Below are 25,292 nucleotides of genomic sequence, written 5' to 3' on the forward strand. Positions count from 1 at the left end.
TGATCTCAAATCCAAATTTCTTGAGTATATAACAATAATAACAAATTTGACGACCTTTTCAATACTTATGGCAGGCACTGTATGTACCATGGCAGAAAAAAGATTGATATGAGTATCTGGCTTTGTTTCATTTGAATATCGGGGGCTGACAGAATGGCCGAGAGGTACGCATACTCGCCTCAAAGCCGTTTACCCTGGGTTTGAACCCAGACCTAGCTATAAACTGTCATCCCGGTGTTTCAATGTGTCATCAGGCATCAATGTATGTGCTGTTCCTCGGATGGACGTTAAACGGGTATCCCGACGATCAGCATTAGTTGGTGGATGTTATAGATCCAAAAGTATCCTTTGCAAACAGTAGGCAAGCTATCGCCGGCACCATGGCCAAATTACAAATTCCTGCCATAACCGACATTGCATCGGCAGCACAGAAGCATCCTCAGACAATTGTGCTACCCCACAGCCATCTGCATAATATCAAAGAAGAAGAAGATTCAAATATCTTTACCGGTTTTGAAGAAAGAATATGAGGCATTACATTTCAACATGCCCTCAGACAATTCAAAATGTACAAAATAGTTAAGGAAGCAGGATGCAAAGTCGAAATTTGGTCCAAATGTCGATCAGATACACACATACGTTGCTTGAGTGTGGGTTTCAATACACAGAGTATTTGCCCACATGGTTAAGTGTCCATTATAATACAGGGGTATGTTTTAACATTTTTCCTTGTAGATGCATCCCATTGACCCCGGTCACATGTCAACAAGTTATTTTAACGATTCATACTTGGTGTGGGACATGTAATTATACCCAATGATTCTAAAATAACTTTCTCAAGAAAAGCAGTCCATTTTAGGCCAAACAATTAGTCTTTACAACTCACTGTAGACTACTTTACATTTTCGGATTCCTGCTCCACTCACGAACATCTTCCCATTGTGCAGTAATGTGATGGATGCATGTGCACACGTACATTTGTTTAGCTTCACCAGGTAGCAATCCGCAAGATCAAAATATTATGCCTAAGAGATATATGGGCAGGACAACACGAATCATTAAAAAAAAATTTTTTTTTAAAGAACCGAGCAATTCATAATTGTATCTTCGATAATTTAGGGTCGCGCTCACTTGTACGAGTGTCATTCATCAAGTATCAAGTATCAAGTATGCACGAGTGTCAAGGAGTGAGTGTCAGAGCACAATGCACACACAACAATCCTTCGACTTGCAGCAACTTCCTACCACAGTTCAACTCGTTTATACTCAAGATCATCTATCTGACATCAACAAAGAACAGGCCATTCTGGGCTGCCTCAGAGGAAGGGCTATCACTATCGTGACTCGTTTCTGAATGGCAATGTAGAGCGAGGTCGCAATCATGATCCAAACATTTTTCAACCCTTTCCCTCACCGGACTGGATGCTTGGTCATCTTCACTGGCAAAGAACCCATTCTCCTGGATCGCTGTTGGTTCTGTTCCCTTTGCAATGCTGGCTTTGGTACTTCTTTCTGAAAAAAATAAAAGATCTGTCCCATGGAGGAAAAAAAAAAAAGAATTACAGCATTTGTAAAAAATTGAAATAAATAAATAAATAAATCAACTTCATAACCTTATTACAAACAAACTCAGGAGAAGTTGGGATAATTCATCCACAACCAACCCAGCCTCTAGGTTCAGTTTGGCAAAGTTGATCATTTTCAATTTTTTGTAGTTTGGGAAAATTGTCTGCTGTATTTCAAATAATATATGTAGTGTAAACAAGCACAGCTACTGTTACGGATTCGTAACTTCCGTTATTGGAGTTTTCACCCACTTGACAAGTTTCTGATATTAGGTATTATTATTATTCTCAAAAGGTTTATTATTCAGGAACAGCTATCTAAAGTTAAAAAGGTTAACTTAAAATGATACAGGAAATAGTGGACCGGAAAACGACGAGCGAAGAGGAGGAGGCGGTGAGAAAAGTCGGAGAAGAAGCCGGTTGCTTTGCGTTCTGGTTCGACCATTGTCGAGCAAGAGACACGAGTGAACTTTGGGGTTTCCTGGAAAGGGATTCCGCGATAGAGTTGTTATCGTTGTGACTGATCAAACCTGCGTGTCAGGTTGGCGTTTGATTCGGAGGAACCATCGTCGTGTGATTACGTCTCAAGTACGCGCCGTCCACCATTTTAACTCGTGCGCTTCACGCGTCGAGCAAACTTTCCTTGCTTCCGCAACCGTTTCCACCGCGTTCAGACGTATCTGTGGTGTGTGTGCACCGAGGCTTCTGACGATTACTTTGCGGCTTGCCGACCGTGAACAGTGAAAGTTCGTACCTGGAGGGGGCCGTTGGATTTCCCAGTCGCCGTGAGTGCGCCTTTGTGCCACTTTAACAACGTGACCCTTTTCTCCGCTTTGGGCCGCGTGCGCCTTGGTGCCGTTTTGGGCGGCGTGTCCGTGCCTGCCCTCGGAACGAGACTGGTTTCGAGTCGACATCGTTCCGTTGATCACTTGAGGGGACCAACTCTGAGCTCGAATACAGGACTATAGAGACATTGGGGAAGGTTCTTTCCACTCACTTGGAACACTGAGTTACTTTATGCATGCTAGCTGATGGAATAGAGAGTGCACTCTTAATTGTCATTGGTGGTAATGTTATTCCTGTGTGATTTATAATATATTATTGGTTTGTTCGTAATCATTGGTGTTGTTTCCTTATTGATTTCGACACGGAAATATATATTTTTCTGCCGTGATTCCTCCCGGGGTTCGGAGGTATACCGAGACCAGGAGGTCGGGGAGGAACACGTAACACTACCCAAAGTAAAATCCAGATCCCCACCCCACCTCCACACTCCCCACACTCTCCACACTCTCCACACTCTCCACACTCTCGGCTCCCAGCATAGCACTTGAAGTAATGCAACTTGAACACATTTTCGGTGCACAAATGTATCAGAAGCACTTACTTTTACATTCTGCATGACCATTCGTCATGACATCAGACACACGTTTGCTATTTACATCCTCCCTGATGGGCACAGCAAACGATCTATCTTTGCGCAGGGCACTCAGTTTCTTACTCATATCCTCGAGGCTGATGCTGAAAGTCACAAGCAGTTTTTCATCAGCACAGATCTATACTTGTTCTCTTGCAGAGCAATCAGTTCAAACTTAAAAAAAAAAAAAAAAAAAAAAAAAAAGTTAACAAACTTACCTTGGTATATCCAAAAGCCCTCTCCGTTCAGAGGGAGACTGTGAAAGTGGACTTTCTAGGTGAACAAACAGCAAGTGTCATCCAATCAAAAAAAATACTGCACATTTTACTGAACATTTAACACATATGCAGAGTAACAGTTAAACAACTGCAGAAGTGTAGCTTCAATGAAAGCTTTATCACATGTGAACTCAGGCAATGGTCCACTTACCAATCTCGCATGTGCATTCTGGAGTAAGCAGCTTCCATTGACCTCTCTTAGTCTGAAAGTACCAACAATCGATCAAAAACCGTTTTCATGAAAACGTACCTAACCAAACATCCAGAGACGTTCAAGAAACACTCAAAGTCATTGCATAATGCTGTGCAACTCAGCTGGGATGCATTCAAGATTGTGCAAACAGAGTTATGCAACTATCTATTCTGCCATCTACTCAAATCGTTGAATCCTTGGTGGCAGCCATTTTGGTTGAGGCCTAGTTGCCCAATTCACCATTCGTATTCCTAGTCACGTGTCGCAAGATATACCCAATTTCTACTCATTCAAACAACAACAACAACGGGAATTTTAAGGCCATTTTCCCTGCAAGAGCAGGGGTTAGCCTTGCGGTCCCCATGACAATCTTCTCCATTTTGCCCTATTTTCTGCATCTCTCCTTGTTAACCCCCTTGCCCGCATTTCTTATTCGACCATCTTTAGCAAAGTCTTTCTCGGTCTTTCCCGTCCTCGATTTCCTTCGACATTCATTTCCATCACTCTTCTCAACCAGTCACTTTCATCCTTCCTCAACACATGACCAAACCATCTCAAACTGTTTCTCTTCACAGCATCCATCACAGGCTCTATTCCCATCATCTTTCACAATTCATCATTTGTCTTCCTTTCTCTCAACGATACTCCACACATCCACCGAACCATTCGCATTTCCACCCTTTCCAGCCTTCGTTGCTGCTCTACATTCATGACCCATGTCTCACTCCCATAAATCACAACACTTCTCACACATGCAGCATACACGTTTCCCTTCTACTCAATTTCTAATCATTCACTGAATCATAAACCAACTCACCAGTCATACTGCCATGTTACAATCTTGAATGCTCCTCAGCTTAGAACGTTAAACCCATGATAAAGCCATGTGTGGAAAAAATACATTTAATGCTTAAATTTCTCACCAAAAATGTACAGGCAAGGTTAGCAAATCGAGCACATGCAGGTGAACGAGGGTTGTGATGCAATGAAAGGATGATTGGCCGAGAGGCTTATGATTGGCATTGAACCAAATCATAAAATAACCCTTAGAGTACAAGCGTTAAAATTCAAGAAGCATGAGGGCAAATCTGTGCGAGATGGGATAAATCTGTGCATGAGAGAGAGCAGTTTGCTTTGGAAGAATTCCCAGGAAGAAAGCAGAAGCAGCATGTCCAGAGTAGAGACGTTTTATACATTTCTAAGAGTAGTTTCCATACCTCAGCAAAAGAGAAGAAAACAACAAAATGCCCCGAGAGAAATGAATTTGAGCATTATTCAAAACAAAAATGAGACGTGATGTCACGAAGTCCCAAAGGAACATCCAATCCCCTAGAAGATGAGAAGAACCACAACTTTCATGTCTTAAAATGCATTGGGCTGTCGGGGCAGTTTCCCATTGTCTCGCGGGCACAATTTTGGGCGGGACGCCATTCCGATGCAGGACACTTGAATGGCTCATTCTTCCCAGTAATCTGGTACTCGTTTTGCAGACCTTGGAGGGATGGCAGGCCGAGTTAACCCACCAGATGTTAGTTAACGGAACAACAGCTCAAACTGAGGACCCTAAGATTTTAAGCCAGCCACCACCATTAAGCCAGAGCCAGGTTCAATCCCTTGGTGGTATGAGCCAAATCATTTGAGAGCGTATGAGAGATCTCCACAGGTTGAAATTTGAAGAACATAGTAACTGCTTTCTTAATGTGATATTTGATTTGCATGACACACCCTCTGCACTGCTGCCGTCCCAGCGATGTGCTGCTCCTCACGATCACCTCCAAAGCTTATTCCTGATTGGGTGAAACAATGATAGCAACGCAAATGACCACGAGTCAAAATCAAGTATAAAAGGTTCACGTTGAAATAAAATCGATGCCACATATTACATAAAACAAAACGATTATCAGAGTGCACTTCCAAGAGAAGCGCATCACTTTCATCAAACAACTTGTCGAGGTCCTGCTTGTATGCATGCTAAAAATCTCATATACCACAAACCTTTCATTCCAACGTCAGTAATCTCACGGCATGAAGATTTTTTCTTCTGCAAAAGAACAATATTAATTAAAACTGCAACAAAAAGGATCAGCAAAAGTTCTTGCACAGAACGTTGTGCTACACAATTTATACTCACAAAGGAAGGAAGTCGTAATTTCCCCCCAATCTCTCCATCACTGAAGCCATATGACTGGCGTACTTGAAAGAAAGTTCTGCTACTGGTCCATGGCTCAGTATCACTGAAATAGTTACGGCCAGGAGGAAGCTCCCTCACTGATAAATCCTCCTGCATAGCAGGGAATACGAGCAACACAAGGAAATACTTCACTTCCAAAGTTCATCACAAGTCTCTAATCCCCTCGGAGTAATTTTAAAGAACGTACCAAAACATGCTCGGTACCCATGGTGATTGGACCGACAGCTTCAGGCATCTGCTTTGTCTCTTTCGCTTTCTGCGATTGGATGTATATGTATGTATATAAAAAGGACAATTAATGCTGAAAAGTTCAGAATGACAACCCAGATGATATTGCAAAACCAGGTTGTTATTCAAAAGAAATATCATTTATTATAAATCAGTCATTTGGAATGCTCTAATTCACCTTGCATTTCTTTTCCCCATAAACACTTTGCACAGAATCGAGGACATCAAACTGATATTCAAAATGGATGTGGATCATGTTCCCTTTCATTTTCAAAGCGACAACTGGCTCAGTCATGTGGATGTACAGCACCTGTTCGGCATTACAAACTGAAACCAAAAGCACATTTTTACACGAGTGACAAAATCATCACAGGGCAAACTGGCATCAAGTCACATCCTTAGAAGGCCAGCCTTGCATGCTCACGCATTACTTACTCTTAATCTCGTAACTCGAAATCACATCTTCATGGATGCTGATAGATTCCCAAAAACCATCCTGGAAAACAACAGTTATTCACATTATACGTGTGACACTGCGGCAGTTTTTTTTTGTTTGTTTGTTTTTTTACAATGACAGTGAATGAATGAATGAATGAATAATGACTGATCGCTTTAAGGTCATTTTCCCTGCCAGAGCAGGGGTTAGCCTTGCGGGCCCCATGACAATCATGGTTCCCGGTTTGAGGCAATGTTTTTATGGCCGGATGCCCTTCCTGACGCCAACCCTTGGTCGCCTCTTACGATGCGCAGGGATACGGTGTACCTATTCTAACCGGGGTACACACCGGGATCATTCATCCCAGCAAGCTGGTACTCAATTTGCCCACCTCAGAAGGATGACAGGCTGAGTCAACCCCCCTGGCGTTAATTCAGCGATCGACCGGGATTCTAACCCAGGATCCTAGGATCCCAAGTCGGCACCCTAACCGCTAAGCCAACACCAGGACGTGTTGTGTGTGTGTGTGTGTGTGTGTTTTTTTTTTTTGTTTTTTTTTACAATGACGGTGACAAATAAAAATAGGTGTGCAAAACAGCATGTACAGCGCCAGCTGCATGTAAACATTCCGAGATGAACAAGCATTTGATCTGCATGAAACCGCTAGTCATGCAACAATCAAAGGGAAGGCCTGCGGTTATACAAATTACATTAAATTAAAATTACAATTACATTACAAATTACAACTACCGAGTAAGTATGGGTGTCCAATATGGAGGGGATAATCAAACGGACTCACCTTGTTGTCGTCATCTTCGTCATCAGCAATGAAAAAGGCTATTCTTTTGCTTCCCTTATTGAAATCAATCCAAAACTTTTCAAGTTTTTTATCATTCGGCATCTGAAGCTGTAAACGAACACCATCCGTAGATAAATAACGTGATGAGACTCAACCATCACTATTGGCAGTCGGAGACAACTCAAGCACAGCGACAAGGCAAGTACCATTACATAGTTAATACTACTTACCTCATTGTCCTCCAAGTAAACTGAAATGCATGGCAACGTCACGATCCTAAACACACAGTAACAAGGCTGTTAAGCAAAATCATCAAATTATGCTTTTGATAGAGATTGAGGTTGTTTTTTTTAATGTACCACCAATGTCAACATTGAACTTGTGCACCAAGCCTCCCAGTATTGGATGAATAACCTTCAACAGAAACATACATCATGTTGGTTGGTATTTTAATTGCTCCAAATCACTTTTTAACCACTCTATACTGCCATAGCATTTGTAGCAACTAGGGCATGCCCGTACTATATCTATATCTAAAATTATATCCCCCCCTCTATTTACATGAAATGGTTTGGTCCATGAAATGTTTTGGTGCATTCGCAACGCCAAAGCGAACGGCGAACGCTTTACATGAAATGGTTTGGTCCATGAAATGTGTTGGTCCATTCGCAACGCCAAAGCGAACGGCGAACGGCTTGCGAGTACAGTGACAATCCCCCCCCCCCCCCCCTCTATTTAGATGAAATGGTTTTTATTAGTTTTAAAACATAGTTTAACGCCAACATAGCGGCAACATAGTTTGCAAACGTGAAATAAATGAATACGCTCTCAAATGTGCCATCCGAGGCAGAGTGTGTTCGCCACGTTCGGCACACGCGATAGCTCGCTGCTCTCTGATTGGTTGAATCGTTTTTTGGACATAGCTCGGTAAGTAATTGTCCGATTAATATGAAACCTTGAAAAGGCACATCCTCGGGTCCCCAGCAATATACCTGGCAAGTTTAAAGTATATCGGACCCGTGGTTGTCGAGAAACAGCGGTCACAGACAAACAAACGTACAAACGTACAAACAAACAAACACACAGAGATTACTGGAATTATAGATAGATGTGAAGGTTAATATTAAATTATCCCAGACCCTTTTCTTTGAGGTTATAGGGAAATGTTTTAAGTCCCCACAAAAATAGAAACAAAAACAAAATTTGATTTCTTTAAAATGCCTGGAGTTTTAGAACAGCACCGGTAACGCCAGGTACCCTGCTAGTTAACTTTTAAATATAAAGATTGAAAATTCAATTTTATCATGTCCACAGAGATGAAATGGTAAAAAATATGCCACATTTGTAGAGCACTGCTGTACTTTAAGTAGATGAAAGTCTGACGTGGAGATAATTTTGAGAAGTCATGTGTTTGTCATATATCGGTTTGCAAAAATTTCCCTTCCTGTCACCATCGGTCATTGATAAAGGATTCAAAGTTTTTTGTTTATGTGTGTGTATATATATATATATTGAGATATATATATATATATATATATATACAGTGGAACCTCGACTTACGAGTGCCCCAACTTACGAGTTTTTCGAGATACGAGCCATCACTCTGGCAGTTTATTGCTTTGAGATGCGAGCCGAGATCCGAGTTACGAGCTTTCGCCACCCGGTCACGTGGTCACGTGGTTATCTTGCCGTTCAAGTACAGTATCTCTGTCGTATAGCGCTAATGATATATAACGCCGCCGATAATGATATGATAATCTATGCAGCACGACGTGGTCCTCACGTCACACAAGGCGCCTTTGCCGGCGCAAAACGGCTCTCTCAGGGTCAAACTCGGTATCGTTTTGAGCGCACGGTTCAGACCTTCAAGAAAAAGTTTATTTTGTAAAAATCGAGCCACGCGTTCAAAAGATATGACCGGTTTTGTTCGCCGGCACGTCGGCGCTCGAATCGAATCAAGTTAAAACGAACACTGCCGTTGTCGGGTCCGTCTGAGACAACCACCGGGCCTAGAACGCTGGGACCGGTCTCGTTGGATAGGCCTGGATCAGATCTCGAAACGCTGGAAGCTGCACCTCTCTGTGATAATCTTGTGGACCATGACAAGAGATCGTGCGACACGTGGTTATCATGCCGTGCAAGTACAGTATCTCTGCCGTCAACTTGTTCAGAGTGCCGGCGATAGCTCGCCTTCTCTTTGTGGAAAACACGGTGAGATCCTTAACATCCAACAACTAATGGGACGCAAACGGGGCGCCCAGTTTAGCGGTACACCCATTGATGAATCACCCTGCCTGTGATTCACCCATGACAGGTTATAGCTGGGTCGGGATTCAAACCCAGGCTGGACAGTTTAGACTTTAGAGTCAAGTGTGCGTACCTCCAGTCCAGGCCATCCTGCCAACTTGTATGCTGCATACAGGTGAAATATAAAGCGCGAGATATTTTTATATATACTGTATATTTAAAAAAAAATTGGTGTGGTTTTTGGCGGGCTGGAACGGATTAATAGCATTTCAATGCATTTCAATGGGGAAATTTGATTTGAGATACGAGCAAATTGAGTTACGAGCTCGGTCACGGAACGGATTAAACTCGTAAGTCAAGGTTCCACTGTATATACATATATATATATATATATACATATATATACATATATATACATATATATACATATATATATATACATATATATACATATATATATATACATATACATATATATATATACATATATATATACATATATATACATATTGTTACGCAACTGTGATTAACACCACAGTTACGAATGGCCGATTTGCGAGACTTTAACTCCCGAGGCGAACACTCAATGGCGGACTCAAGTTCAACACAAACGCGCGGAATGGCGGGACACAGCGAAGGCTCCGCAACCTTACCTATTAAAATCAAACACCCAGGAAAACTGCGTTCAGATATATATACAGAAAATAATATAAGGATTTATTATCGAATAGTAATACAGTGAAAAAGCCGCGCCGGTAAATCTAATAACTCTAAATCGGGACGTCCCCACACGACTGACAGCAAACATGATACGAGGGAGATTATGAATACAAAAATAACACGTCACGTCGTTCAAATGTACGCGGATGCGGCTTATCTGTCTTTCGTCGTCTGGCGTGGCGGCCGTCCAACACCGCTCCTTTTGGCCCGATCGCACACCACCAGGTCCTTCGCTCCAAGCTCCACGAGGCCCCGCTCCAAGCACCACGCGTCCGACGCGTGGCCAGCAGCTTCACACGAGGACGATCTCCACAAGGCCCGTGCACCAATGGTTCAACGGAGGGCTCGACTTGCAACGAACTGCTGCGAACTGCCGCGTGCTCTGTGGGCTTGGTGTGCTCGGTGTGTGAACGAACTCTCCACCAACTGCCTTCGGGGAGCTTTTCCACCAACTGTCTTCGGGGAGCTTTTTCCACCAACTGTGTCTCCGCGTCGACTGTGTGCTCCAACGAACTCCCTGTGTACTCTCTGGACTGCCACGAACTCAACTCAACTCAACTGCCTGAAATGGCGTCCGACCGTCGCATATATTGGTGGCCGATGACGTCACATTGGCGCACTCCTCAGCCAATCACAGCCTCCCAACTCGCCCAGGTCACGCCCTCTGCGGCATGCGACTCCTGACATCTCCCGTCCGCGACCCCCCCGCGGTCGTTTTGTAACACGTAACACGCGAGGTTGGTGGGCCTTTGAGGTGCGAACGGCGGCGGCCAACCATGGCGGTGTTTTTGGCCTGGTTTCCTGTCTATTTATTACGAAGTCAATGTCAGGGAAAGGGAATTATTTAATGTTGCGCTAAGGACCTAACTAATGTTTATGTGGTTTGCAGTGCCATAATGGACAAAGGTTTGACTACCAGGTGAGACTCACAGGGGCGTTACCTTTAATCCCTCACTATTTAACACTCGGACCTCCAGGTAGATCCACAATCATACATCTTACCCCACAAACGCCTAAACATCAAGAACTTATTACATGTAGAGTCCCTGTCACGACAGCCGAATACCTACCTATTCAGATCTACCTAGCTCTAGATATTGCTCTACCAAATTCATAACAATATATATACATATATATACACATATATACATATACACACATATATATACATATACACACATATACATACATATATATACATATACACACATATATATACATATACACACATATATATACATATACACACATATATATATACACACACACACACACACACACACACACACACACACACACACACACACACACACACACACACACACACACACACACACACACACACACACACACACACACACACACACACACACACACACACACACACACACACACACACACACACACACACACACACACACACACACACACACACACACACACATATATATATATATATATAGGTTCAAAAAGAGTGATTCAACTTTAAACGTTTATTTACAAAGAAATAGACACCTCAGGAACGTGAACCAAACATTTCTTGAAAGCTTATGACATGGTATTTTCTATCACTGATTGCTATTGCAGTAACTCACTGCTGGAGTTAGTGAGAACCCAAGGTCTGAAATTGGCATTTACGCAAAATCCTTGTAATTGATGTTCTCGAAGTGTGCCCCTCCACGGTTCAGACAGGCACTGATCCTGACTCCAACGTTCATGTGGTTCTGCCCTCCAGAAAATGTTGTTGTGGTTGTTGATGGCACCGTTCAAGTGGAAATGGGCTTCATCACTGAACCTCAACAGGTTGATCCAGTTTGAGTACCGCTCCATCCTATCACTGAGCCAAATGCACATATCAAGTCTCCTTCTCATGCCATTTTGACTCAGTGCATACCTAATAGAGATGATGTTTGGGAAAAGCTTCAGTTCCTTAGTGAGGCTCCGCCGGACTGATGTTGGTTTCATGCCCAGCTCCTGGGAGCACCGGTGGTGGGACTTCTTGGGACTGCCCACTGCAGAATCCCACACGGCGTTGATGTTGGCTTGGCTCTTGGTTACTGATGCTGGCCTGCCACTGTTGCCCTTGCTCTGGTTCTGCACTGTTCCCTTGTGCTCAAAATGTTACACAATACGTTGAATGGCACAATTTGTGGGTCCATCACGTGGTCTGAGGTCGTATTCCCGGCAGAACCTCCGGCGGGTGTCCACATATGATTTAGTCTCGTACCACAGAGCCACCACTTTTGTCTTCTACTCCACTGTCAATGGCATAGTTGATCGATGGAGCTAGAAATCCCAGGGAACAAATAACAACTGATCCTGACTCAATGGAATACTGTTCTCCCCTATGGGCTGGTGCTCCTGCCTCACACCTGGCTCGGCTTCACGCTGTTGAATCCAAAGCTTTCAAAATCATTGGAATCTCCCGCGATGAAGCTATCTCTGAGGGCCTTTCACTCACTCACCGCAGGCAGGTAGGTGGCCTTTCTGTCTTCTACCGACTCCTCTCCGGCCTTGCTCCCCCAGCTCTCTCTGTGCTCTGTCCCCCAAATATTCCTACAGGTCGCACAAGATCTGCCAGCAACCCTCTGATGGTTAAACTGCCGAAATCTCGGCTCTCTGCTCACCTTCACTCTTTCATTCCTCTTTTCTCCCGCCTGTGGAACAAACTCCCACACTCCCTTCAATCCCTCTCCTCCCTCCAGGTCTTTAAAACAGCTGTTCACCACCATCTCTTATCTTCCCCCATCCATAACCTTGATCTTTTCTACCCCCACTAATTCACCCCAGATCCACCTTGTTTGAAATTCCAACTTCTTTCCTGGAAATCCTGGCAGTGTCCATATGTTTATACCTCTCCCACCCCCCCCCCCCCTTCACATGCCTCCCCCCCAAAGCCCTCTCCCTCCCACAGATCTCTCGATGTCTCCATGTCTCTCGGTCCCTGCTCTCAAATGTTGTGTTTGTGTCCTTCCCCCTCTCTCCCCATCTTGTCTACCGCTCCCGATGTTATTTGTTTTATGTGTCTGTTTGTCTTTCTGTGTGATTAATGTTCGCTCTTTCACGAGCCTCGATCTTGTATACAAAAAAAAACAAAAAAAAAAACAAAAAAAAAAAACAACACCGTTGTTATTTATAACACCCCATGATAACAACACCAAACCCTGAAAAGGAAAACGGTATAGGTCAAAAAACAAAGAAGTGTCAGGAAGTCAAAGTTGTATCAATCTTTTTGAAACACCCTGTATGTACAGTCACGTGAAAAAGTAAGTACACCCCATGTAAAGTTTTGACTTTTTCCAACATATTTCAACATACTGTTACGTGGTCCCCTCGGTGAATACCTGGTCTCGGTGACCCCCGGACCGTGAGAGGAACTTCGCCAGAAAGTTGTATTATATATGCGCTTTCGCCACGCAATCCATATGAATTCCACCCAAGAGACAACTGATGTTCAAGGATATATTTCAATGGTAATGATACCATACAATTTCAATGATACAACCACGGAGATTTTCCCCGAGCAATCAACAATAAACAACTATCAACTATCAACAATTCCCAATCCACAATCAATTCCCTATGATTAAGATGGCCATCTTATATATATGTGTGTCCCCGTGGGTACTCACGACCCCCTTTTGGTCTCGGTCCCGCACAATGTCTCTGGGCCCCTCCTGACCAAGATGATGGTCGGCGTCGCCGCACTCGGGCGGTTGAACGAACCCCGGGTGGACGTGTTTCCACCGGGCAAGTATCGTACCAGGCACCCCGGCTGCAGCCCCTCGTGGCCACGCGAAGCGGGTACGGGAAAGCAAGCCAAAAGCCCCACGCCGCTTGCAAGGCGTGTTAGGCCCCAACGGGCGACCCGTACGCGTCTTTTTAGACGGTGTCGCGAACGGTGCCAAACGCTGGGTCGGTGCACGGCCACACGACAGTTTGACGTCCACCGGGCAGGTATCCGTCCCGGTAACTCCTCTCGCCAGACGGGCTCGGGAACGCCGCTTTTCCACACGGCTCAATCAATCCCACCTTTCGTCGGAGCGGGGCGAGGAAGAAGAATACTCGTCGCGTTTCTTCCTCGTGTCTTTTCTTCTTCCGTTTCCGGTCACTTCCGTTTCCGGACACTTTTCAGAAGGGCTCCTGACCCTCCAACCACAACAACCCTTCATCTACTAAACATGGATAAGCAAAGACCTGAATGGTAATTCACATACATTCACATAAATATGTAACACTCCCCCCCTTCAAGAAAGAAAGTTTGAACCCAGCGAAAACTTTCTTTGCCGGCCAATTTGGAGAAACAAACCAGATAACTCAACCCCCCCCACCTTATCAGTTCCCCCCGGGCACAGTTATCACTTAAAAATAAAGCAACCAAAATTTCACCACAACCCCTCCAGATTACTCAATCTGGACTAAGCACCAGCAACGACATTGTCCCTGCCAAATCAAAATCCATCTCATGACCCTCTGACTTTGACCGTCAGTTTCTTGTGAATGAAGGTTAAGGGGTTGATCAAAGATCCAAAGTTAAGCCACTCGATAGCACTTTTTCCGGGAGGCCAAGCCGAGTATTCACTACATGGATGCCTTTAGGAACGTGGAGTTCACGGTTAGTCCGTGCAGGAAAGTTCTCTACATGGGCGCCTTGAGGAACGTGGAGTTCACGGTTAGTCCGTGCATGAAAGTTCACTACATGGACGCCTTTAGGAACGGCGTTCACGGTTAATCCGTGTAGGAATCTTGGCTCGGCGGCTCCGCCGCATTCAGTGCTTCAACTTCTCAGAACTTCCCTAATAATTATGGTGGGACCGCTTGTCCCTGTAGTCCCATGAATAGCGGTCTCCTTCTCGGCCACTACTTTGACAATCCTTCCTTCGGGAGCTGCCGTAACTCAGGGAGCCTCCATAATAATATTGATTGCGGCCACCACCAAAACTACCGCCCAGTTGTCCTCTCCTGTAGACCTCTCGACGCCTACGAAATGCCTTCCCTACTGTTATCGTCCGACCCTCCAAATCCTTGCCATTCCAATTCTTCTCTGCCTCTCTGGCGTCTTTTGTGCTGGCAAACGTGACAAAGCCGAACCCTCTTGACTGTTGCGTTTCCCAGTCTCTTACCAACCGCACTTCCACCAGCGGCCCATATCTGTTGAAGACAGAGGTCAGAACTTCTTCCTCTGTTTTGAAGTTCAGTCCCCCTACAAATAACTTGGCACTTTTGTCGCCATCCCGAGCTGGTGTGGTGTTATTTTCCCTGCTGGGCTCTTTACCAACCCTCAGGTTACCATAAACTTGACCCCCGGCCAAATCATTCCCGATAACCACAGATACACCCTCTACAGGAAGCGTGGCTTGTAAACCGACGGTGACCGGTCCTGACACCAAATCGGACTCCAAATGGATGACATGAAGGGGAGCACTAACACCGCCCCCGATCCCCTGTAAACGAACACTATCCCCCGTTGCCGTCTCCTCGGACCATGGCAAAATGCCTTCAAGCATTAAAGATTGATGGGCCCCTGTGTCCCTCAATATCCTAACCGGTCTCCGGTTAGTCAAGGCTCCATCCAGTGACACAAACCCCTCTGAAATAAATGGTTGGTAACCCTTTTGATGGCGATTTCTTACGCTAGCCATCGCATTCGGAGTTGTAATAGTCGGACTCCGCTCTGGGTTGTCCCTTTTCATGAGGTAACAACTGGACATCAAGTGTCCAGGTTTCTTGCAAAACGCGCAAGTAGGCCCGGAGGAAAAACTCGTGGTCTGCCTCGGGCCCCCTGAAAAATAAGTTTGTCTTGGGCCCGCATCCCTCTGATTTCGAACAGGTGGGGTATCATAGTTGTCCCCATAATCATCTCGAGGCCGCCGCCATGTATGGTCGTTCTCCGCACCTGCTGTTCCCCACCTCCCCTGCGGAGATCTAGGTGAGGAGTTAGGTTCGTGGACCCCTATTCGGTGGGTTAAGGCATAATCATCTGCCATGGTGGCTGCGTCCCACAACTTTGGTACTTTCTTTTCCTGCAGGTACACTTTGATGTCCTCGTGGACACACTGCTGGAATTCCTCCACCAGGATCAAGTCCCGCAATGTGTCGAAGTCTTTCCCGACTCCTTTTGACTCACACCACCGATCAAACATGTTTTCTTTCACTCTGGCAAACTCCACATGGGTCTCACTCTCCCTCTTCCTGGCCTTCCTGAATTTTTGCCTGTAAGCTTCCGGAACCAACTCATAGGCTTTGAGGATGTGCTTCTTCAGTACCTCATAATCTGCACATTGGTCCATTGGTAGCGCCGAATAAATTTCCTGAGCTTTCCCCACCAGCACACTTTGCACGAGTATGGTCCAGGCCTCCTCCGGCCAGTTTAATTGTCGAGCCACTTTCTCAAAGTGTGGAAAAAATTTCGCGACTTCCTTTTCACTGAACGGTGGAACCAGCCTCACATGTCTGCCCACATCCCAGGTTTTCTGGTTAGGTGTCGACCCCGTCAGCAAGGGTGGTGCCTCTCCCCGTTCTCTCATTAACTCCAGCTCCTTGAATTTGATTTCTTGCTGAAGCTCCATGTCACGTTCCTTTAATTCCCTTTCCGCTTTTCTCTCCTCTGCTTCGAGGTCCCTTGCAGCTCTCCTCTCCTCTGCTTTTCTCCGTTCTAACCTTTCCTGGAGTTCTCGTTCCACCCTCCTTTCCTCTGCTTGTTTCTCTTCTCTCCTCTCTTCTGCTTTCCTTTCTTCTTCTGATCTTTCCTTTTCTGCTTTCCTTTCTTCTTCTGCTAACCTTTCCTGGAGTTCTCGTTCCACTCTCCTTTCCTCTGCTTGTTTCTCTTCTCTCCTCTCTTCTGCTTTCCTTTCTTCTTCTGCTCTTTCCTTTTCTGCTTTCCTTTCTTCTTCTTTGATCCGTTCCTGGCTCCGTAATTGCAACTCCAGTTTCCGGAGCTCAACGTCTTCTGGTTCTTCGGGTAGCCACTCCCAGGCTAACTCGTCCCATGTTCCTAATCCCACCATAGATTGTATCACCGTGGCCTGCAACTCTGCCTTCCTCAAATTAGTTCGGACCTCCACGTTAAAATGTTTGGCCAATTTCAAGAGGTCCGACTTTAATAACGCTCGGAACTGTGCCTCACTCGGTGTTACCGCAAAGTTCTGTGCCACAAACGCCATGGTGACTATCGTTAACACCTGTTAACCTTCACCCAAGACTTTACCCCAATTTCCCCAAAAAGTTACCAATTAATACTTAATTAATAAATTTTAATTAATAAAAATATTATTTTATTATTTTATACAAATACACTTTTAGATCCCGGACGTAGACCCAATTGCGAATCGTAATTTGGACGAGCCCCCAATTCTGTTACGTGGTCCCCTCGGTGAATACCTGGTCTCGGTGACCCCCGGACCGTGAGAGGAACTTCGCCAGAAAGTTGTATTATATATGCGCTTTCGCCACGCAATCCATATGAATTCCACCCAAGAGACAACTGATGTTCAAGGATATATTTCAATGGTAATGATACCGTACAATTTCAATGATACAACCACGGAGATTTTCCCCGAGCAATCAACAATAAACAACTATCAACAATTCCCAATCCACAATCAATTCCCTATGATTAAGATGGCCATCTTATATATGTGTGTCCCCGTGGGTACTCACGACCCCCTTTTGGTCTCGGTCCCGCACAATGTCTCTGGGCCCCTCCTGACCAAGATGATGGTCGGCGTCGCCGCACTCGGGCGGTTGAACGAACCCCGAGTGGACGTGTTTCCACCGGGCAGGTATCGTACCAGGCACCCCGGCTGCAGCCCCTCGTGGCCACGCGAAGCGGGTACGGGAAAGCAAGCCAAAAGCCCCACGCCGCTTGCAAGGCGTGTTAGGCCCCAACGGGCGACCCGTACGCGTCTTTTTAGACGGTGTCGCGAACGGTGCCAAACGCTGGGTCGGTGCACGGCCACACGACAGTTTGACGTCCACCGGGCAGGTATCCGTCCCGGTAACTCCTCTCGCCAGACGGGCTCGGGAACGCCGCTTTTCCACACGGCTCAATCAATCCCACCTTTCGTCGGAGCGGGGCGAGGAAGAAGAATACTCGTCGCGTTTCTTCCTCGTGTCTTTTCTTCTTCCGTTTCCGGTCACTTCCGTTTCCGGACACTTTTCAGAAGGGCTCCTGACCCTCCAACCACAACAACCCTTCATCTACTAAACATGGATAAGCAAAGACCTGAATGGTAATTCACATACATTCACATAAATATGTAACAATACAGATACTTGATCTTCATTTCAACAATATTGATAGATAAATACAACAACAACAACAACAAAAACAACAACATGCATTTTAAAAGGCCATTTTCCCTGCTAGAGCGGGGGTTAGCCTTGCGGTCCCCATGACAATCTTCTCCATTTTGCCCTATTTTCTGCATCTCTCCTTGTTAACCCCCTTGCCCGCATGTCTTCTTCCACCGTCTTTAGCCTAGTCTTTCTCGGTCTTCCCCATCCTCTACTTCCTTCTACATTCATTTCCATCACTCTTCTCAACCAGTCGCTTTCATCCTTCCTCAACACATGACCAAACCATCTCAACCTGTTCCTCTTCACAGCATCAATCACAGGCTCTATTCATATCATCTTTCGCAATTCATCATTTGTCTTCCTCTCTCTCAGCGACACTCCGCACATCCACCGAACCATTCGCATTTCCACCCTTTCCAGCCTTCGTTGCTGCTCTACATTCATGACCCATGTCTCGCTCCCATAAATCATAACACTTCTTACACATACAGCACACACCTTTCCCTTCAGCTTCAACGACACTCCCCTCCTCATCAGCACGCCACTCAGTTCCCGAAACTTCTTCCATGCACATCTCACTCTAGCAACCGTTGCCGAGTCTGATCCACCTTCTCCATTCAGCATGTCTCCGAGATAGCAAAATGTTTTCACACCTTCCAGCTTCATGCCGTCTCCAAGATCCAACTCAACATTTCCTCCATCTGCAGCTCCCTCTGTGCACACCTTACATTTGAATGTAGCTGCCACACTGGTTAATGACCCTCTCAGACCACGCCATTTTTGATGAACCCACTCAGCGCACATTGTACATCGAATGGCGTTCACTCCGACACCCTTCCTGCACACAGCACATGGCCACTTCCCAGTTATTTCCACCTCACCACATGCTTTACCACTTGCCATCACCTTCGTCTTTCCTATATTCACCTTCAGACCTTTTGTCTCCATACTTTCCTTCCACTTGCTCATCTTTTCCTTCAGTCCATCCATACTTTCCGCAATCAACACCAGATCATCTGCATACAACAACTCCCACGGTAAACCCTCCTTTACGTTCTGAGCCAGCACCTCCATCACAGCTACAAATAGTAGTGGACTTGGTACCGACCCCTGATGCACTCCCACCTTCACCTCAAACTCACCACTGTTCCCGTCCTTCGTCCTTACAGCTGTGCGCACTCTTTTGTACATTGCCATCACAACTCTGATCAACCATTCCTCCACTTCTAACTTCCTCAATGCCCATGTCAATACTTTGCGTGGAACCCTATCGAATGGAACCCTAATATTGATAGATAAATGTGATATAATATAACAAATATCATGAAACATTTACATTTTGTAGTCCATTGTATAATTTAAATAAACAAATGCAAATTTTGCATGTGGAAAAAGTAAGTACACCCCATGACATTTTTTTTTTTTTTTAATCTTAACATATGTGGACATATCAATATTTGATCTTCATTTAAACCATATCTACAGATAAAGGTGATCTAATTGAACAAAAAACAATGAAGAATTGACTTTGCAATAATTTATTCAACAAAAAATTAACAGATGCCATTTCCTTCTGTGGAAAAAGTAAGTACACCCTTGGCTCTAATAGGTGGTATTGCCCCCTTTGGCAGAAACAACCTCAAGTCGGCGTTTCTTATAACTGTCTACCAGTCTCTGACATCGACTGGGAGAAATTTTTGCCCACTCCTCCATGCAGAATTATTTCAGCTGTGTGATGTTTGAGGGGTTTCTTGCATGCACAGCTCGTTTCAAATCCCCCAACAACATCTCAATGGGACTTAGATCCGGGCTTTGACTTGGCCATTCCAGAACCCTCCATTTCTTTCTTTTCAGCCATCCTTGGTGGATTTACTGGTATGTTTAGGGTCATTGTCATGTTGCAAGGTCCACCTTCGGTTGAGCTTCAACTTTCTGACAGATGGCCTCACATTATCCTCAAGCACCCTCTGGTACAATGAAGAATTCATAGAGGATTCTATGATGGTGAGCTGCCCAGGCCCTGATGCAGCAAAGCTGCCCCAAACCATAATATTTCCACCACCATGCTTTACAGTTCGTATCAGGTTCTTGTGGTCAAATGCTGTCTTCGGTTTTCCCCAAACATGTCTTCTGGTACTGTGGCCAAATAGTTCTACCTTTGACATCTGTCCAGAGCACGTTGTTCCAGAAGTGCTGGTCTTTGCCGAGGTGTTCATGGGCAAACTTTAGTCTTGCCCTGATGTTCTTTCTGGACAGCAAATGTTTCCTCCTGGCACACCTCCCATGTAGATCAAATTTGTGCAGCCTCTTTCTAATGGTAGACTCGTGCACTTTGAAATCAACAGTGGCAAGAGCTATCTGTAGGTCCCGTGATGACATTCTGGGGTTCTTAGACGTCTTTCAGCATCTTGCAGTCTGCTCTCGAGCTGAACTTGCTGGGGCGGCCTGGCCTGAACAAGTTGGCAGTTGTTTGGAATCTTATCCACTTGTAGATGATCTTCCGGACAGTCGAATGATTGATTTCAAATTGTTTGGAGATCTTTTTAAATCCCTTCCCAGACTTGTAGACATCTATAACCTTCTTTCTGAAGGCCTCAGAGAGCTCTTTTGATCTAGACATGGTGACGCCGCACACTTCAACAACAAAGAGCAAACCAAACTAAATGTCTGAGGTTTAAATAAGACAAGTTCCTCCAAGATCCTCTCTAACAATGTTCTAATCATTTGCACCTGAGCTGGTGCACCTGATTCTAATTTTAGGTATTTGAAGTAGTGATAAATGCAGGGGTGTACTTACTTTTTCCACATGCAAAATTTGCATTTATGTTTATTTAAATTATACAATAGACTACAAAATGTAAATGTTTCATGATATTTGTTATATTATATCACCTTTATCTTTCAATGTTGTTGAAATGAAGATCAAATATCTGTATGTTGAAATATGTTGAAAAAGTCAAAACTTTACATGGGGTGTACTTACTTTTTCACGTGACTGTATATATCTGAGTTTGTGTCTGCGGGTCTTAAATGCCGCCCATTTTACAGGCCACACCTTCCTTCCTCAGCATCAAAAGCACGGCCTTTTGGCCAAGTCACGCCTCTCTCCAACAGCCCAGAAGCCCAACCGCCAGTCACCATACAAAGCCACGCCACATTTCGGGACGTCAAACATAGTTACTTTCTGTCAGCTGGACAGATACTGTCACGTGTCGCTTATAACTCAATATCTTACAAACACACGATCAGCCATTCCTTATCAACTGTTTCGTTGGGGTGCTTGCTTTAGTGCTTAAGCCAATTGATGAGCGCTCTACAAGCTGCTTGGTAATGGCTGCCTTCCTCTAAGCTTCCAAGGTTAATTGCGATGAAACTATATAGGATCACATTTTTTAATAGGAGTTTTAAAACAGTCATTTTCTCACAATTAATATATTGTAAACACATGGGCCTCGTGGGTTTGGGAGTTCAGAGGGAGGGGATTGGGTTGGCGGAGGCAAGGGAACAGGTGGGGTGAGGGAGGGTAAGGAGTGGGGTAGGAGGGAGTGGAAGGAGGGGAAAAGGAGGACGAGGGAGGAAGAAGGGTAAACGGTGGGGTGAGGGTCCGGAGGTGAGTGGGGGGCAGGGTGGGAACAGGAGGGAGGGAGTTGGTTGGGAGGATGTGGGAAGAAGGAGGAGAAAGGGTGGGGTAGGAGTCTGGAGGGAGGAAGGAGGGGAAAAGGTGTGGGAGTCTGGAGGGAGGGGTGGGAAGAGGGAGGAGAAGGGGTTGGGTAGGAGTCCAATGGATGTGGGGTGAGAGGAGGACCTTTTCAATACTTTAGACACCTTTATATCCCTTCAAACTTAAGACCATTTTTACTCTAGATCCCAAGAACCTTTAGACCTTTACATCCCTCAATTCTCTATCGACCCATTAGACCTTAACACCATTTAGACACCTTCCACCCTTCAGACAGATTATACAGTTTGACCCCTTGACCATTTAGACTTTGAGCTTTACACCACTTGGACTTTTTTAGATTACAAATAAATAATATCACCAACATTGCAAATAAATTTGCACAAAATAAACGTTTGTATTATGATTGGTGTAAATCATGACAACACAGCAACTCATGCACAGCCATTATCCTCAGTTAAAACAAGCATGTGCCTCTTTAGCGATGATGTGTGGTGAGGCGAGCACAGCGAGCTGATCAACGCGAGTCAGAGGAAAATTAGCAAAATCACAGCTTCTTTAGCATGTGTTGAGGCTGTTTAGCCAGAGGAGCAGAAAAAGGCCAAGCAAGGTAGCTTAGAAAGAAAGAGCATTCTCCTTTGAGCTGTCTAGTCTGGGTTAAAATCTCAACCTTAGTCATAAACTGTCAGTTTGGAGTTTCACAGGCAGGGTGATTCAATGCGTGTGCCATCCCTCGGATGGACGTTAAACTGGGAGTCGCGTCTGCCAGCATGGGTTGGTGGGCATTAAAGATCCCATGGTGTCTTTTGCAAAGAGTAGCACAAAACTTGGGCCAAGCTTCCCCCGGCTGACCCAAGGTGGGATAATAGTGGCCTTTAAAGAGCAACAACAACAACTAGGGATTTTAAGACAACCTAAAATATCATCATACACACCTGCATTCATCTTGCCGCATTCCATTGACCATGTTCAAGAAGTTCCGGCAATCCTATCATAAATAAAAAAAAGTTTAATGGAGCTTAAAAACAAGACAAACTATGACATCAAAACAAGCTCAAAAAGAAAGTCTATACAACTACCTGTCATGTACACAGCCAAACTATCAAAACATTCATTAATATCTATAAATCATTGGAAACTGGCATACAAATCATCAGATCTAGAACCAAAAGTTTCGAATCTCGACCTTGGATCACATTATTTTTAATTCTCGCAAGCCAACCTGACAATGTCCACATTACAAGTTCTCTCCCGCGAATCTGTTTTCTTCCCGTTTATTAATTTTAATAGACCTTTTTAGAGAAATGTTAACGTGAAGAATTACACTTCTAATGAAATCAATCTTGTAGTATAGAGAATGAAAGGATTAAAGATTCAAGTTTAAATGAACGATTCACAAGCTCTGACACATCTTAAACTTCCTGAGTTTCAAGTCAAATAGGGAGTCAAAAATAATAATCTGAAAAGTGGCTCAAAATACAGTATTACCAGCCTGAAAATCATATACAGTACAGAAATGTATTCCATATATGCTTGCTGGAAGATCATTTAAAAAGGAAAAGTAAAGTACCAGGTGGACATCAGTCGAGTGACTTTTTGTTCACCTGGATCATGCAAGATTGCTGGATCTGGTAGATACATCCCGAACTACTCCCTCCCAAAATCCACCCCTAACCCCAACCAATACCGTTTCAAAGTCAGAGTCTTTGATCGCACAAAAAGCTTCCACCACAAAGTCCACGTCAAACCACTGCGACGACAGTTCCTTCCTTTTTTCCTTCTTTGTGAGCCGACACAAAACCTCCATCACTGCTACCTGCAGCTCATAATCTGGATAAACAATTAGTTAATACAAGTAGTTGGTTCAACTTTGAAACCCCCGAAAAAACGAGCAATACTACATGAAATGCGGGAACGAATCTGGGATGTTTCATACACAAAAACACAACCTGTATTCCAATGTCATCAATAAACTAACACAATAATGAGAATAATATGTGACACTGGCTGGAAACTACACAAGATTTCACTTGCAGTGGAAATTCCTTCATAGTTGTGAAAACATTTTGACCAATACTCATTACAATTCCATCCCACCCACATGTACACTACCGGTCAAAAGTTTTAGAACACCTCAATTTTTCCAGTTGTTATTGAAATGCATGCAGATTAATGTCTCAATACAACAACAACAACATGCATTTTAAAGGCCATTTTCCCTGCTAGAGCGGGGGTTAGCCTTGCGGTCCCCATGACAATCTTCTCCATTTTGCCCTATTTTCTGCATCTCTCCTTGTTAACCCCCTTGCCCGCATTTCTTCTTCCACCATCTTTAGCCAAGTCTTTCTCGGTCTTCCCCGTCTTCTACTTCATTCTACATTCATTTCCATCACTCTTCTCAACCAGTCACTTTCATCCTTCCTCAACACATGACCAAACCATCTCAAACTGTTTCTCTTCACAGCATCCATCACAGGCTCTATTCCCATCATCTTTCACAATTCATCATTTGTCTTCCTTTCTCTCAACGATACTCCACACATCCACCGAACCATTCGCATTTCCACCCTTTCCAGCCTTCGTTGCTGCTCTACATTCATGACCCATGTCTCACTCCCATAAATCATAACACTTCTCACACATGCAGCATACACCTTTCCCTTCAGCTTCAACGACACTCCCATCATCAGCACGCCACTCAATTCCCGAAACTTCTTCCATGCACATCTCACTCCAGCAACCGTTGCCGAGTCTGATCCACCTTCTCCATTCAGCATGTCTACGAGGTAGCAAAATGTTTTCACACCTTCCAGCTTCACACCGTCTCCAAGATCCAACTCAACATTTCCTCCATCTGCAGCTCCCTCTGTGCACACCTTACATTTGAATGTAGCTGCCACACTGGTTAATGACCCTCTCAGACCACTACATTTTTGATGAACCCACTCAGCGCACATTGTACATTGAATGGAGTTCACTCCGACACCTTCTACACACAGCACAGGGCCACTTCCCAGTACTTTCCACCTCACCACATGCTTTACCACTTGCCATCACCTTCGTCTTTCCGATATTCACCTTCAGACCTTTTGTCTCCATACATTCCTTCCACGTGTTCATCTTTTCCTTCAGTCCATCCATACTTTCTGCAATCAACACCAGATCAACTGCATACAACTCCCACGGTAAACCCTCCTTTACGTTCTGAGCCAGCACCTCCATCACAGCTACAAATAGTAGT

The 25,292-nt window shown here is 44.7% G+C and overlaps 1 protein-coding gene across 3 annotated transcripts in view; it reads right to left on the minus strand.

Annotated features, from left to right (window-relative positions):
* LOC137436113 (uncharacterized) overlaps positions 1-25,292 on the minus strand; it is a 150,617-nt gene that overhangs the window by 77,879 nt on the left and 47,446 nt on the right. The window contains exons 9-22 of one of the 3 annotated variants that reach the window (XM_078786566.1): positions 23,739-23,881; positions 22,987-23,039; positions 7,338-7,383; positions 7,108-7,215; positions 6,308-6,368; positions 6,051-6,199; positions 5,832-5,900; positions 5,585-5,734; positions 5,449-5,494; positions 5,179-5,240; positions 3,412-3,463; positions 3,201-3,255; positions 3,067-3,086; positions 1,415-1,512 (exon numbers count right to left, since the gene is read on the minus strand). In XM_078786566.1, coding sequence (XP_078642692.1) covers positions 1,415-1,512; positions 3,067-3,086; positions 3,201-3,255; positions 3,412-3,463; positions 5,179-5,240; positions 5,449-5,494; positions 5,585-5,734; positions 5,832-5,900; positions 6,051-6,199; positions 6,308-6,368; positions 7,108-7,215; positions 7,338-7,383; positions 22,987-23,039; positions 23,739-23,881 — 1,112 coding nt within the window. Of the gene's footprint in view, positions 1-1,414; positions 1,531-2,952; positions 3,087-3,200; positions 3,256-3,411; positions 3,464-5,178; positions 5,241-5,448; positions 5,495-5,584; positions 5,735-5,831; positions 5,901-6,050; positions 6,200-6,307; positions 6,369-7,107; positions 7,216-7,337; positions 7,384-22,986; positions 23,040-23,738; positions 23,882-25,292 lie in introns of all 3 variants that reach the window. The other 2 variants (XM_068129830.2, XM_078786565.1) reach the window with 2 other exon arrangements.

This window comes from Myxine glutinosa, chromosome 11 (genome assembly GCF_964187855.1).
Source record: "Myxine glutinosa chromosome 11, kmMyxGlut1.1, whole genome shotgun sequence".
Taxonomy (NCBI): domain Eukaryota; kingdom Metazoa; phylum Chordata; class Myxini; order Myxiniformes; family Myxinidae; genus Myxine; species Myxine glutinosa.